The 17,001-nt window shown below is 39.7% G+C and overlaps 1 protein-coding gene across 2 annotated transcripts in view; it reads right to left on the bottom strand.

The window, feature by feature from the left end:
* Nucleotides 1–17,001, bottom strand: part of LOC309643208 (uncharacterized protein) — a 100,623-nt gene that overhangs the window by 61,824 nt on the left and 21,798 nt on the right. For both annotated transcript variants that reach the window (XR_014253618.1, XM_082425791.1), the window contains exon 2: nucleotides 15,401–15,514. Coding sequence is in view for 1 of the 2 variants with exons in the window: in XM_082425791.1 (XP_082281917.1) it covers nucleotides 15,401–15,514 (114 nt within the window). In the remaining variant the exon portion in view is untranslated. The remainder of the gene's footprint in view (nucleotides 1–15,400; nucleotides 15,515–17,001) is intronic.

Below are 17,001 nucleotides of genomic sequence, written 5' to 3'. Positions count from 1 at the left end.
ACTTTGCATGATTAAACACAGTGTATCTCTCCATTTATTTAGGTATTTTTCATGTCCATCAATAAAATTTATTTCTTTTATCCACGATGTTCTAAAAGCTTTGCTGCTGTTGGGAATTACAGTTCTTAAATTGTATTTTTGAATTGGTCACTGCCAGCATATAGAAATATTACTAATTTTTATGTTGATCGTCTACTTAAAAATTTTATTTCTAACACTTTGTAGAGTCTCTTGAATTTTTTACTATAGAAAGAAAATTTTACTGTAGAAGAAAAATTCTCAAAGAAAGGAGTTTGCTCCCTTTCTTTCCAATATTTATACCCTTTGTTTCTTTTTCTTCTCTTACTGTGTTGGTTAGGAGCTCCAATAAAATATTAAAGAGAAGCATCAATAGCAGGAATCCTAAATTTGCTTCTAACTTTAAAGTTACACCACTAAGTACACTGTTTTCAGTAGGTTTTTGAGAAATAATATTTTATCATATAAGGGAAAGATTTATTCATTTTGCATTTTGGTAAGATCTTTGCCTTCTTTTAATATCCACAATGAATGTTAAATTTTATTAAATTCCTTTTGTGTTTATTAAAATGACCACATACCCTTTTCTTTACTCTTTTTATCTCACGACTTACATAGAGAGATTTCCCGATATGAAATTATCCTTGCTTGTTTTAACATAGATATAAATTTCTTAATATATGTATTGATTTCACTTAATAAATATATGAAAGTATCTATTATATATTCAACACCTAAATATAATGTTTAGATACTTAATATATTCAATGGTAATATAGTAGAATGCATAGGGTTTTCTTCATAATGGACTATTCTTGCATAGCTCTCATAAATAAGCAGCTAAACCATATACATCACATATATTAATCTTATAAATATATACTCATTCTACTGTATTTAATATAAATGTTTGACTTCTGTATATAATACAATTAGTAATATTATATATAGGATTCTTGCATCTATGTTGATAGATAAAACTAATCTGCAATTTTATTGTCTTGATCTATTCTCATCTGATTATATTATCTAAATTATACTAACCTAAGAGAGTGAGCAGGACATTTTCCCCTGTTTTATAATCTGAAACAATTGAATTTGTGTAGGCTTGGTTTTGTACTTTCTTAGGGCAGACCTATGAAAATCTTAAACTCTTTCTTAATTAAAATTTTTTTTACTTGGAAGGACTCATCTTCCAAACTCTGCCCTCTCCATAGATTTTGTCAGGTCTTGGCTTTAGACTTTATTAGGGAGGATCTCTAGAGTAGGCTTTCTAGAGTAGGTCCCTATTCTTAAGGTTTGGCCTTTTTGGTATCTCAGTCGGATGCCTGAGATGTCAGTAAGGAGTTAATGAGAACAGCTGAACTTGTCTTGTGCCCTAGCATTGTGTGACCTCTAGTTTCTCTGTTCTACTCTCATCTCTGATGAACTTGCTTTTTGGAAATCCTCAGCGTATTTTGTTCTGTGCAAATATAGCCCAACACTTAGTCACAGACTTCTAGGGGATTGCCATGCCTGCTTCTGGGGTCTCATCTCTGCACAACTTCCTCCTGTCTCATGTCCTACTCACAGACTCCAGTCTCTTCAGCTGCCCCAAACTCTTATCTCCACCTCCTCAGTTCAGCAAGATGGCTGAACACGGCTTGGACCTTAGCTTACTGCACCACGATTTAAAAATTGCCCTCAGGCAGAGATCTAAGACAATCACTCTTAAGTGTGGCCTACTTCTTCCGTTTCTCTTCTTCAGGGATCAGTCTCATGCTTCCTGTTGTCTGATGCTTTATAAACTTTTGTGGGTTTTTTTTTTTTTTTTTTAATTAATAGTGGGAAGGCTAGTTCAGTACCAGTTTATCATAGCTAAAAGCTAGATCCAGATATAGTATTTTTTTTTATTCTAGAAATTTTATTTGATCTTTTTAATAGATTCTGCTACTCTAGTGACATTTTCCATCTTTTATTTTGGCCATCTTTATCTCTATTGTCTTGAATAAACTAATCACATTGCTTTTAAGGCCTTTGTCAGCCAAGTCACGATGGGTCTGTTTCTATTTTATGTATTATTTTCTCTCAGTTTTTGGTTAGATAGTCCTGTATTTTTGTTTAACTAGTATTCTTTTGAACTGACGTATAACATAAAAAATTCAAAAATCTTAAGTTTACAATTAAATGAATTAATACATATGTGTAATGAGTATGTAACAACCATTTAAATCAAGATAATAGACTATTTCTAGGTCCTGGAAGACTTGTTTATGCTACTTCCCAGTCACTAGTCCCCTAGAGGTAACCATTATTCTGATTTTCTATCTCTACAGATCAATTTTAAATCTTCATGTAAATGAAATAACATTTTAGGTACGCTTTTGTGTCTAGTATTATTCACTTTATGATGTCTTTAGATTCATCCGTGTTGGCCTGTGTATCAGTAGTTTGTGTTTTTTTTCCCCAATGTGTGTATTATTCCTTCACTCTTAAAGGGCACACATTATTTACTATTCCATTCTTGATGGACACAACAGTTGCTTCCAGGTGGGGGTGTTTAATTGTAGCTTCTATGATTATTCTTGTGCATTACTTTTGACATATATAAGCTCTCATTTCTATTGGGTTCATATCAGAGAGTAAAGTTATTGGCTTATAGTGTATATGGATCCTTTACTTTAGAAAATATTTCCAAATAATTTACCAAATATTTTATTCTCATCACTGTAGAACCTGCTCTTTGGGAACTTACAAATAATCTTGTCTTGTGCAAGTACAGCCCAATTCTCAGTCACAGACCTTCAGGGAATCCCCAGACATAAGAAATCCCACTTGTTCTACATCCTTTCCAACACCTGATATTATCAGTTGTTTTAATTTTAGCCATTCTCAAGGGTATATAGTAGTATATATACAGTATATAGTGGTTTTATTTTGCATTCCTGTGATGAATAATGATATCGGGCACCTTTTTACATGTTCATGTCCAATTCCATCAATTTATTTATTTTATAAATATATAACAAAAATGTAGAGAGGCAAGCTGGTAGTAACTTCTTCTAAAGAAGAATTCCTTTCCCTTCACGGGGCAGGTAGAGTGGAGTTTTAAGTGATGATATTTCTCTTATAGGTGTTTTCTGTTCCTCTGACTGTAATCCTGTGATGTGAGAATACACCTGTTCCTCCAGGCCTTTGTCCAGCCTTATTTTGTTGGAGAACTCCTCTTCCCAGGCTCCTCTCTGTTGGAATCCTATCACCACCCTAGGTGATACTCAATGGTAGAATTCTTAAATGGCCCCAGGTTCACACTCTTTCCTCTGATGGCCTTCCGTGGGCCCATAGGAAACACACGATGCCACGCGTTGTTGGGTGCAGGGTTATTTTCAAATGCAGACCTTTACTTTCCCTTGACCCTGATGCTTAGGGCAGCAGCCACAGTCCTTTCTTTGAGATTCCTCAGACATGGATCTAACAGTGGTCAAACTCCAGGGTACATACATCTACTCCCCAGGTGGTTTCCCGTAAGATATTAAGTAATGGAGCAGATACTTCCTCTCTTTTCCTACTTAGGACGCATAGCCCAGCTTTCACCAATTAAATCCTCATAATCCAGTCTTGACAGGTTTATGCCCAGCAAGTGGTTAAAGGTTTCAAGAATCATGAAGTCAGCTCAGTTACTTGCCTTGAAAATTTACTTTAAAGTTTAAAAGTGTCAACTTACTTTAAAATTTTATATCTGTGTTATTGTGGTAAGCGGAATAATGTCCCTACAAATATCTTTACATGCTGGTCCCCAGAATTTTAAAAATGTGTTACTTTACACAATAAAAGGAAGTTTGCTGAAGTGCAGAACCAAGATGGCATAGAAAGACCCTGAGCTCATCTCCTCTCATGGGCACACCAAAACCACAACTATCTGCAGAACAACCATCGATGAAAAAGACTGAAACCTACCAGAAAAGATCTTCTACAACTAAAGCCATAAAGAAGAAACTGCAATGAGATGGACGGGGGGACTCACGGTATAATCAAATCAAGTCCCATACCTCCAGGTGGGTGACCCACAACGAATAATTACAGTGCAGAGGTTCTCCCTGTACTTAGGAGTGAGAGCTCTGAGCCCCATGTTGGTCTCCCTCAGCCTGGGGGTCCTGCACAGGAAGATGAGCCCTTAGAGCATTTGGCTTTGAAGGCCAGCAGGGATTAATTTCAGGAGTCCCACAGGCCTGGGGGAAAGAGAGACTTCACTCTTAAAGGGCACACACAAAATCTCACAGGCACCAGGACCCAGGGTAAAAGCAGTGATTCTATAGGAGCCTAGACCAGACCTACCTGCTGAACGTGGAGAGTCTCCCTGAGAGGTGGGGGGCATGGGGGTGGCCGCTGAGGCTTACCCTGGGGATGTAGACACTGGCATCAGTCATAATTGGAAGTTGGTTCTACCACCTGGAGGAAGCCAGCACTTGGGTGACATCTTGGAATCCTCCCTCTAGCTCATTGGCACCAAGACCTGGCTCCACCCAATAGCCTGGAGACACCAGTGCTGAGATATAGAGGTATCTCCCACTTTTCAAAAGTTTGCTTTACGTCACTTCATGTTTAGGAAAGACCTACATTAGTACCAATTTCAAACTGAAAGAAATCCGAAGATTTTTGCTTTTATGGAAAAGGTGAAAAACACAAAGAGCATCAGCATTTGTTTTGCAGCGGGCCCTTATAGAGACATCCCTCACCCCAAGTAGTGAGAGTGGCACCGCCAAGCTCTTCCAGGAACAACACTCCACATCTCAGTGTCAAGCCCCCATAGCTCTGAACTGTGTCTGTCAGCATCTGTGCTTCAGCTCCATTTATTTAGTGTGTCAGTTAGCAAGAGGTGTCCTAAGGTAATTGCTATTTCGCTTTATACCAGTTTGGTTTATGAAAAGTTTTATAGCATGGCTCTACTTTCAGTTAGTGGGGGAAACCTGTATATAGATATATGGGGAGACACCAGCCTAGGCAGCAGTCATTGTTTTGGGGTCTCTGGAAGCCCAAGGTATGTTTTTAATAATTCATTTACCCTGGATTTTCTGTAGAAGAAAGAAAAGTTGTTTTGTCAAAAAATGGATTTCTCATGTTCTAGCCTAGGCTTGCCTTTGGCTGATTGCATTTGGGCTGTTTCCTAATGACTCCTTTCACCATGTGTCTAGAAAACCCATAAAAGAGTACATCCTCATTATGTGGAGATATTTTCTTAAATTTGAATGCCAGGTAACCTCTTAAAAGCATTTCCAGCCTGTGTGTATGAATTTATGTATGTGTATATATGAACGTTCTATGCATGTGTTTCATGTATATGTTTGTATATGCATGTAACATTTTGCTTCTCCCTACCTCAGCTACCCTCTCCCAGTGTCACACTCTTTACCTTGTAAACATCAGTCTACTACCTTCAGAATCATGATTTTTAATATTCCATTCTTAAGAGACTGTTAAATTCTTAATAATTCCTTAGCTCTCATCTGATCTTGTCAAAAGTTCAGTCTCCAATTCATTAATCCTACCATTCTCTCATAATCCTTTAGTTTTCTGTCCTTCCATTCTCTCCTCATGCAGGTAAGAGCCTGTCATCTATTACTATAATTCAGTGTTTGCAATCTCAGAAGTTTACGGGGTCAGGCAGAAAACATAAACAAGTGAAACAGGCAAGACAGAACATAGCAAGAATGTGTAGGGACATGGTGAACCAAATTGTGTTCCATTGAGTCATTTGAATGCTTAGTTTTAATACAATGGGCTAGCCAAACAAAGCCTGTCTCCAGGCTAAATTTGCCCATTCATCTCTCCCCTTATTTCCACTTATTGCTATCCTCCAAAACCTCAACTTTTGTTGAACTCACTCCCTGCTTTCTCCATGTCTGCATCCAAGTTGCTTCAGATTGCAGAAGGGAAAAATCATACAGTAAGGCTGACCATTCACTTTCAATTCACATCCTGAGGTGGGCATTCCACACTGAGCATCCATCCTCCCACACTTCCTAAAAAACTTTCTGTTCCACTCTCAGAGATGACAATTTCATACTTTCTCCTCTCCACGTACCTCCTTATTGGGATGCTTTTAGCTGCAGTAATAGAGTTCTCACCCACAATGGCTTCTATTTATAAGAAATCCTCTCTCTAACCTCAGTTACCTGTTATCCTATTTCTTTCTTTCATTGCAGTCATTATAATCTACAATCATTTGGTTTTGCTTGCTGATTTTTGGTGTTTTGTTTTTTTTTAATTTCCCTCCAGCAGAACACAAACTCCCTGAGGGCAAGGACCATGCCTCTCTTATTCACCAAGTAGCTCTAGAACAATGGCTGCCATATATTATTATAGCTACTTGTTAAGTAAGGAATTAACAAGGATGAGGACAAGGTTCAACATGTTTGAAATTCCAAGAAATTTGGGATAAAGCATTGTTTCAGGTAAGGTCTAGAATAAGGCTTGGCAAACTTTGTTCAACAAAGGGACAGATAATAAATATTTTCAGCTTTGCAAGCCATACAGTCTCTGTCACACCTCTTCCATTCTGCTGTGATAGCATGAAAGCAGCCATGAGTAACACACTTTGAATAGTACTGTCCAGATTTGGACCACGGTCATCATTTGCAGACCCCTGTTCTAGATGAACAGATTCTTTGTACAAACCAAAATCCTGGGCTCATACTATTACTTGTGGGTGCTCAAGAAATGATATATGCATGCCTAAATTCGCATCTGTACTATCTACTGAAAGGCAGCACATCAGAGGGGTTGAGAGTATGGACCCCAGAACCAGGTTGCTCTGTTCAAGTCTTGGTCTTCACATACGTGCTTTGTGACCATTCCATTTCCTCATCCTTGAAATAGGGATAAAAACACTATGTTGTAGAGGTAAATGAGGATTAAATGAGGTAATCTTTGTGAAACACTTAGAACAGAGCTTGGCACATAAATGCTAAATGTATGTGTTGAATAAATGTGGAATATGTTCTTGCTAAGCACTTTGCAGACATTGTCACATTTCCTTCTCACAGAAGCCCAATGAGGTAGGTATAAGTATTATCTCCATTTTAAAGATATGGATAATGGGATTCAGAGACATTAGGTAGGATTCCATGGTCACACAGTTAGTAAGTGATAGTATTAGGGCCAGATAAATACATTTAGAAATAAAAAGCTCTGAAAAGTATAATGCATTTCTCATCCTCAATATCAATTCAAAATAAAGGTAACTAATATAGACCGGCTTCTGCACTGGTTTTAAAACACAGCTGCAAATACTCTGATACAATTCTCATCAGGAGGAATCCCCTCCTCTTGAATCTAGATGGATTTGAGACTACTTCAACCAATACAGTACAATGAAAGTGACACTATGCGACTTCCAAAGGGCCACTCGGATTTTGTCTTGTTCACTGGAACACAATCATGTAGAAATCTAAGCCACTATGTAAAAAGTCCAATTACCCTAAGGCCCATGTTGCAAGGAAGCCCAAGCCAGGCTCCTGCCATGGAATCCTTGGGGCTGCAGCCTGGCAACTCGTAAGAGGTCATGGAGAGGATGTGACTGCCAGTTGACCTGCAGGCGGGTCCCACACACTCAGAAGCACCTCACATGCTCCCCTGACTTAGAATGTCCTTCTGCCCACTGTTCCCTCAGTGGGAGCTGTCCCAAGGACACAGCCTTGAGAGAGCAAGGTGTTGTTGAGACCATCTGGACTGAATACATGACTGAACCCAGGGACAAGAGACAAGATGGCAGAGGAGAAGGACTTCAGCTCACCTCCTCTCACAAAGACACCAAAATCACAACTAACTGCTGAACAACCATCAACAAAAAAAGACTCAAACCTACCAGAAAAGATATTCTACACCTAAAGACAAAGAAGAAGCTGCAACAACATGGTAGGAGGGCACCTTCACGATATAATCAAATCCCATACCTACCTAGTGGGCGAACCACAAACTGAAAAATAATTATATTGCAGAGGTTCTCCCACAGGAGGGAGAATTCTGAGCCCCACATCAGGCTCTCCAGACTCGGGGTCTGGCATCGGGAGGATGGGCCCCCAGAGCATTCGGCTTTGAAGGCCAGGAGGGCTTGAGTGCAGGAGCTCCATGGGAATGGGGGAAACAGAGAGTCTACTCTTGCAGGGAGCACACAAGTTTTCATATGCACTGGGACCCAAGGCAAAGCAGTGACTCCATAAGAGCCTAGGCCAGACCTACCTGCAGGTCTTGGAGGGTCTCCTGGGGAGGTGGGAGTCAGCTGTGGCTCACTGTGGGGGCAAGGACACTGGCAGTGGATGCCCCAGGGAATAATCTTTGGCATGAGCTCTCCCGAAAGTTGCCATTTTGGCACGGACACTGGGCCCCACCCAATAGCCTGCAGGCGCCAGTGCCGGGACGCCTCAGGCCAAACAACCAACAAGGTGGGAACACAGCCCCACCCATCAGCAGACAGGCTGCCTAAAGTCATCCTGAGCCAAGAGCCACCTATAAACACACCCCTTGACATGACCCTGCCCACCAGAGGGACAAGACCTAGCTCCAAACACCAGTGGGTGGGCACCAGTCCCTCCCACCAGGAAGCCTGCACTAGCACCTGGACCATCCTTGCCCACCAGGGCATAGACACCAGAACCAAGAATTACAATCCTGCAGCCTGAGGAATGGAGATCACAAAAACAGAAAGTTAGACAAAATGAGACAGCAGAGAAATAAGTTCCAGGCAAAGGAACAGATAAAACCCCAGAAGAACAATAAGAGAAACGAACATAAGCAATCTGTTGGGGGGAAAATTTAAGAGTAATGATAGTAAAGATGATCCAGGATCTCAGAAAAAGAATGGAGGCACAGATGAAGAAGATACAAGAAATGTTTAATAAAGAACTATAAGCTTTAAAGAACAAAAAAACAGATGGACAATAAAATAACTGAAATGAAAAATATACTAGAAGGAATCAATAGCAGAATAAATGAGGCAGCAGAACAAATAAGTGAGCTGGATGACAGATTGATGGAAATCACTGCTGTGGAATGGAATAAAGAAAGAAGAATGAAAAGAAATGAGGACAGTCTAAGAGACTTCTGAGACAACATTAAATGCACCAACATTCGCATTATAGGGGTCTCAGAAGGAGAAGAGAAAGGGCTTGAGAAAATATTTGAAGAGATAATAGCCAAACTTCCCTAACGTGGGAGAGGAAACACTAACTCAAGTCCAGGAAGCGCAAAGAGTCCCATACAGTATAAATCCAAGGAGGAACACACTGAGACACATATTAATCAAAATGACAAAACTTAGAGACAAAGAGAAAATATAGAAAGTAACAAGGGAAAAGCAACAAATAACATACAAGGGAATCCCCATAAGGTTAGCAGCTGACTTTTCAGCAGAAACTCTGTAAGCCATAGGGGAGTGGCATGATACATTTAAAGTGATGAAAGGGAAAAATCTGCCACCAAGAATATGCTACCCAGCAAGGTTCTCATTCAGATCTGACAAAGAAATCAAAAGCTTTACAGACAAGCAAAGGCTAAGAGAATTCAGCACCACCAAACCAGCTTTACAACAAATGCTAAAGGAACTTCTCAAGACGGAAAAGAAAAGGCCACAACTAAGAACAAGAAAATTGCAAATGGGAAAGCTCAACGGGAAAGGCAAACATAAAGGTAGGAAATCATCCACACACAAATATGATATCAAAACCAGCAATCATGAGAAGAGGGGAGGACAAATGCAGGATACTGGAAATGCATTTGAAATTAAGAGACCAGCAACTTAAAACAATCTTGTACATATATATACCAAAACCTCATGGTAACCACAAAACAAAAATCTATAATAGATACACATACACACAAAAAAAAGCAATCCAAAACACAACACTAAAGATAGTCATCAAATCAGAAGAGAACAAAAGACTAAGGGAAGAAAAAAGACCTACAAAAACAAATCCAAATCAATTAAAAAGTTGGCAGTAAGAACATACACATCAATAATTACCTTAAATGTAAATGGATTAAATGCCCCAACCGAAAGACATAGACTGGCTGAATGGATACAAAAACAAGACCCATATATATGCTGTCTACAAGAGACCTACTTCAGATCTAAGGACACATACATACTGAAAATGAGGGGACGGAAAAAGGTATTCCATGCAAATGGAAATTTAAAAAAAGCTGGAGTAGCAATACTCATATCAGACAAAAGAGACTTTAAAACAAAGACTGTTACAAGAGACAAGGAAGGACACTACATAATGAACAAGGGATAAATCCAAGAAGATATAGCAATTGTAAATATATATGCACCCAACATAGGAGCACCTCAATACATAAGGCAAATACTAACATCCATAAAAGGAGAAATTGACAGTAACACATTAATAGTGGGGGACTTTAACACTCCACTTTCATCAATGGACAGATCATCCAGACAGAAGATCAATAAGGAAACACAGGCCTTAACTGGCACATTAGACCAGATGAACTTAAGCATCAGAATACACACTCTTCTCAAGTGCACTTGGAACATTCTCCAGGATAGATCACATGCTGGGCCACAAAGAAAGCCTCAGTAAATTTAAGAAAATTGAAATCATATCAAGCATCCTCTCTGACCACAATGCTAAGATTAGAAATCAACTATAAGAAAAAAACCATAAAAAACACAAACACATGGAGGCTAAACAATATGTTCTAAGCAACCAATGGATCACTGAGAAAATAAAAAAATACCTAGAGACAAATGAAAATGAGAACATGATGATACAAAAACCTATGGGACATGGCAAAAGCAGTTCTAAGAGGGAAGTTTTTAGCAATAAAATCTTACCTCAGGAAACAAGAAAAGCCTCAAATAAACAAGTTAACCTTACACCTAAAGCAATTAGAGAAAGAAGAACAAAAAAAACCTGAAGTGAGTAGAAGGAAAGAAATCCTAAAGATCAGAGCAGAAATAAATAGAGATGAAGAAAACAATAAAAAGGATCAATGAAACTAAAAGCTGGTTTTCTAAAAAGATAAACAAAATTGATAAACCATTAGCTAGCCTCAACAAGAAAAAAAGGAAATGGATCAAATCAATAAAATTAGAAATGAAAAAGGAGACATTACAACTGAAACCACAGAAATACAAAGGATCAAGAGAGTTTACTACAAGCAACTATATGCCAATAAAATGGACAACCTAGAAGAAATGGACAAATTATTAGAAAGGTACAATCTTTCAAGACTGAACCAGGAAGAAACTGAAAATATGAACAGACCAATCACAAGTACTGAAATTGAAACTGTGATTGAAAAACTCTCAACAAACAAAAGTCCAGGACCAGATGGCTTCACAGGTGAATTCTATTAAATATTTAGAGAAGAGTTAACACCTATCCTTCTGAAACTATTCCAAAAAACTGCAGAGGAAGGAACACTCCCAAACTCATTCTATGTGGCCACCATCACCCTGATACCAAAACAAGACGTTACCACAAAAAAAATTATAGGCCAATATTGCTGATAAACTTTGACGCAAAAATCCTCAACAAAATACTAGCAAACCAAATCCAACAGTACATTAAAATGATCATACACCATGATCAAGTGGGATTCATCCCAGCAATGCAAAGATTTTTCAGTATCTGCAAATCAATCAGTGTGATACACATTAACAAATTGAAGAATAAAAACCATATGATCATCTCAGTAGAGGCAGAAACAGGTTTTGACAAAATGCAACACCCACTTATGATAAAAAAAACTCTCCAGAAAGTGGGCATAGAGGGAACCTACCTCAACATGATAAAGGCCATATATGACAAACCCACAGCTAACATCATACTCAACAGTGAAAAGCTGAAAGCGTTTCCTCTAAGATCAGGAACAAGACAGGGATGTCCACTTTTAGTCAACACAGTTTTGGAAGTTCTACCCACTGCCATCAGAGAAGAAAAAGAAATAAAACGTATACTAATTGGAAAAAAAGTAAAACTGTCACTGTTTGCAGATGACACAATACTATACATAGAAAAACCTAAAGACGTTACCGGGAAACTACTAGAGCTAATCAGTGAATTTGGTAAGGTTGCAGGATACAAAATTAATACACAGAAATCTTTTGCATTTCTATACGCTAACAACAAGAGATAATAAAGAGATATTAATGAAACAATCCCATTTACCATCGCATCAAAAAAATAAAATACCTAGGAATAAACCTACATAAGGAGGCAAAAGACCTGTACTCTAAAAACTATAAGACACTGATGAAAGAAATTTAAGATGACACAAACAGATGGAAAGATATACTGTATTCTTGGATTGGAAGAATCAATATTGTGAAAATGACTATTCTACCCAAGGCAATCTACAGATTCAGTGCAATCCCCATTAAATTACCAATGGCATTTTTCACGGAACTAGAACAAAAAAATTTTTAATCTGTATGGAAACACAAAAGACCCCAAAGAGCCAAAGCAATCCTGAGAAAGAAAAATGGAGCTGGAGGAATCAGGCTCCCTGACTTCAGACTGTATTATAAAGCTACAGTAATCACACCAGTAAGGTACTGGCACAAAAACAGAAATCTAGATCAATGGAACCAGATAGAAAGCCCAGAAGTAAACTCACGCACCTATGGTCAATTAATCTATGACAAACTAGGCAAGAATATACAATGGAGAAAAAACAGTCTCTTCAATAAGTGGTGCTGGGAAAACTGGACAGCTACATGTAAAAGAATGAAATTAGAACATTCTCTAACACCTAACACAACAATAAACTCCAAATGGATTAAAGACCTAAACGTAAGACCAGATACCATAAAAACTCCTAGAGGAAAATGTAGGCAGAACTCTCTTTAACATAAATTGCAGCAATATCTTTTTGGATCCACCTCCTAGAGTGATAAAAATAAAAACAAAAATAAACAAATGGGACCTAATGAAACTTAAAAGCTTTGGCAAAACAAAGGAAATCATAAACAAAACGAAAATGCAACCCACAGAATGGGAGAAAATATTTGCAAATGAAGCAACCGACAAGGGATTAATCTCCAAAATATACAAACAGCTCATGCAGCTCAATACCAAAAAAACAAACAACCCAATCAAAAAATGGGCAGAAGCTCTAAATAGACATTTCTCCAAAGAAGACATGAAGGTGGCCAAAAAGCACATGAAAAGATGCTCAACATTGCTAATTATTAGAGAAATGCAAATCAAAACTATAATGAGGTATCACCTCACACCAGTCAGAACGGCCATTATCAAGAAGTCTACAAACAGTAAATGCTGGAGAGGGTGTGGAGAAAAGGGAACCCTCCTACACTGTTGGTGGGAGTGTAACCTGGTACAAACATTATGGAGGTTCCTTAAAAAACTAAAAATATTGATAGAACTACCACATGATCCAGCAGTCCCACTCCTGGGCACATATCTGGAGAAAAACATACTTTGAAAAGATACATGCACCCCAGTGTTCACTGCAGCACTATTTACAGTAGCCAAGACATGGAAGCAACCTAAATGTCCATCGACAGAGGAATCGATAAAGAAGATGTGGTACATATATGCAATGGAATATTACTCAGCCATAAAAAAGAATGAAATAATGCCATTTGCGACAACACGAGTGGACCCAGGGATGATCACGCTAAGTGAAGTAATTCAGAGAAACGCAAATCATATGATATCACTTATCTGTGGAATCTAAAAAAGTGAGACAAATGAACTAATTTACAAAACAGAAACAGAGTCACAGACTTCAAAAACAAACTAATAGTTACAAAGGGGAAATGTGGGGGGAGGGATAAATTAGGAGTTTGTGATTAACAAATACATACTACTCTATATAAAATAGATAATCAACAAGGACCCCTACTGTATAGCATAGGGAACTCTACTCAATAATCTGTAATAACCTATATGGGAAAAGAATATGAAAAAGAATAGATATATGTATATGTATAACAATCACTTTGCTGTACACCTGAAACTAACACAACATTACTATACTCTAATATACAATAAAAAGTAAATTAAAAAAAAAGGAAGCCCAAGCCACCTGGAGAGGCTGTATATAGCTTCTTAAGTCAGTAGTCCTATCTGAGCCCAGCCTTGGAGTCACCCCTGCCCAGGAGCCAGACACGTAAGTTGAAAGTCTTCAGTCCCCAGTTATGGAGTAACCCACAGACATTAACTCTTCCCAGCTGAGACCCAGACATCATGGAGCAGACAGACCATTCCCACTGTGATCTGAGTTCTTGAACCACAGAATACATGAACATAATAAAATATTGATAATTGGTGGTTTATGTGACTAAGTTTCAGGGTGCTTTGTTAGCACATAGACAGACAGAACAGCTTTTTTTTCCAGATTTCCCTAAACTAGAATTATAATTAAGTTCATCAATGCTGGTCTCCCTTCATTTCTCAGTGACCTTGCTTTGCTGCTACCCTGAAAGTCTTTTGAATCACCCAGCATTAGAAAGAGCTTGGATTTGTACCCAGGAAGTCTTCCTTTGGAGCAGGCTGCTGACCCCTACACACTACTAGATGGTCACAAGCAAATCATTTCATTTCTTTGGGTCAGTTTCCTCTTCTAAAATGTTGAGCAAAGCCTGCTTTGCAGGATTGCCATGAGAATCATGATACCATGGGCACAAAACTGCTTTCAAGGAATTTAGACTCCAGGCTTACGGCAAGAGATCTGGGGCAAAGGGTAGTTTTAATCTTCCTGGAGTTCCAGTCTTACAAAGAAGCACATTTGCCCAAACAAATCCATAGTGCTGATGCCACAGCCATCAGAAGAGCAAGCACGCTTCTCACCACACGCTGGGGGCTCCTAAAGGGTCTGCGTGTGCACGTGTATGTAATTTTATAGTGGGCCAGCCTGGTGATTCTGAAACAACTCAAGTGTCTGACATGAAAGTGAGTGACAGTACTTGGAACCAGGGCCATGAAATGCAAGTCCATTGCAAATCACTCGGTCGTGCTGTCAGGGGAATCGTAGTCACCATATATATTTTCTAAAATGTAGTTTCCCAGCAAACCTTTCATAAAATTCACGACTGTGACTGACCTCTGCTACGTGCTTGCCTCCACAGCTTCCCCTTTGCCCTCCAATATAACCCGGGCTTGTAATGCACTTGTGGCAAACACCATTGATGGGCTGCTGAATCGCCATTCCCAGCACCCTTCTCGCTTTCTGCCCCCTTCTAGAGAATCCTGAAAACTGATACTTGCCATCCCAACTTCCCATGCAGCTAGCGGCAGCCAGCGTCCGTGAGGAATAAGCAAAAGTCTTTTGGGAAAGGTCATTCGTAAAATATTTTTCTTTCCTGCTATGAGGATACATAAAGTCACATAAAGCCGGCACAGCCTTTCCCACTTACCCTTTCTCCTGCCTTGAATGCAGAATGGATACAGCTGTAGCAGCCACTTTGAGACAATGAAGGCAACTCCAAAAGCAGTATCTGCTCTGATTTCTTTGAACCAACCACCTTTCTCTGGAAGAAAACACAGGCCCAGTTTGTGTAAGCCACTGGAATTGTATTTTTCTTTTACTTGCAGATGCAGAGAGTTCTAATACAAAACTTGTACCATGAGCAATTGAACCCTTGTCCTATGTGAGCAGGTAACTTTCCTTTCCCTGCCCCTTATGAGGAAGGTCAAAACAAAAACCCTTGAATGTAAAGTCACACTCAGAGGCCACGGATTTCTCTGCCTCTACGGTCCATGACCTCACAGACAGTCCCTCCCGTAAAGTTCTGCCACTCTGCTTAGACCACTGCCACAGCCTCCCTGATTTTCTTCAGTTCCCTATCCCAGTGCCCTCCCGTCCTCCACACTGAATCCACAGAGGTCTTTCCAAAAGCAAACGTCCATCCATGTATTCCTGCTGAAGGCAGCAAGCCAGGGCTTGCTCATGAAATCCTGAACTTCTTCACTCTGCTGAGAAGGCTTGCCTTGACCTGGCCTCTGGGTCCCTCTCCAGCTTCTGTTGCAAGCAATTCTTTTGAACTTTCCCCTCTCTATTCTCAGTTCTTCAAACTCAGCTTCAGCCACACTGAACTTAAACATCCCCCCTTCTCACTATTCTAATCCCTCTGCCTGGGTAACTCACTCTCACCCCAGACTTCTCTGCTCCAGACAGACAGACACACACACACACACTCCGCTCTAGATTTGTTCGTCCCACCACAGGCTCCCATAGTACTCTACACCAGTATTTGGAGCAGCAAATACAAAACACAAGTAAGTATCTTTCCCACAAGATGGTAAGCCACCTAAGGGCAAGGCCTGAGTATATCTTGTTCACTGTTGTGATGCCAATACGGGTATTCTGATCAACTCCTATGCACCCCCATTGACGCGGGACGAATCCTCCACCGTAAATAGTAGGTGGCTGAGCACCTAGCACCAGACAGATTATGAGCCATAAATACTCACAGAGAAGGGGAGGAGGACGCCTCAGGCCATGCAGGACCACACGAGGATTGCGCTTGGGAGCAGAGAAACCCGGCAGGGACTGTGGGACTCAGGCTCTGCGGTGAAGACAGTGAGGTAACCCTCCGTTCACGTGGAGGGATGTGATTGGCTTGTTTGAATAATTTCACGATTTGATGGGGAGGTGAAACCCATTAGGCTGAAGACCAGGTAAGGCGCAGCTGATTCTGCTGATCGGGGAACTTGTCAGGGAGGGAGGCTTTCCTGCTGGGCTGGGGAGGTGGGGCATATCTGGCAAGAACAGGGAAGCTCACAGCTAGGCATTTGGGGCCGAAAGAGGCTCAAAGTTGTCAAGGCAGCACTTGAAATTTGAGATTTTACAATACAGAAGAGAGAAAAAGGGGAAGAGAGGAAAGGAGGGAGGAAGGAAGAAAATTTCTCTTTATAGTCTGGCCTGACTTAATTCAGTGGTTACTGTGATAGACTATTTCAAGACCAAAAGTTAGGGTGACTTTTCAGTTACCACCTGGAGCACTTATTGATTGGC

This window comes from Balaenoptera physalus (assembly GCF_965194825.1).
Source record: "Balaenoptera physalus genome assembly, chromosome: 14".
Lineage (NCBI taxonomy): Eukaryota > Metazoa > Chordata > Mammalia > Artiodactyla > Balaenopteridae > Balaenoptera > Balaenoptera physalus.
The sequence above is the reverse complement of the archived record's forward strand: the minus strand, read 5'-3'. Positions and strand labels throughout refer to the sequence as shown.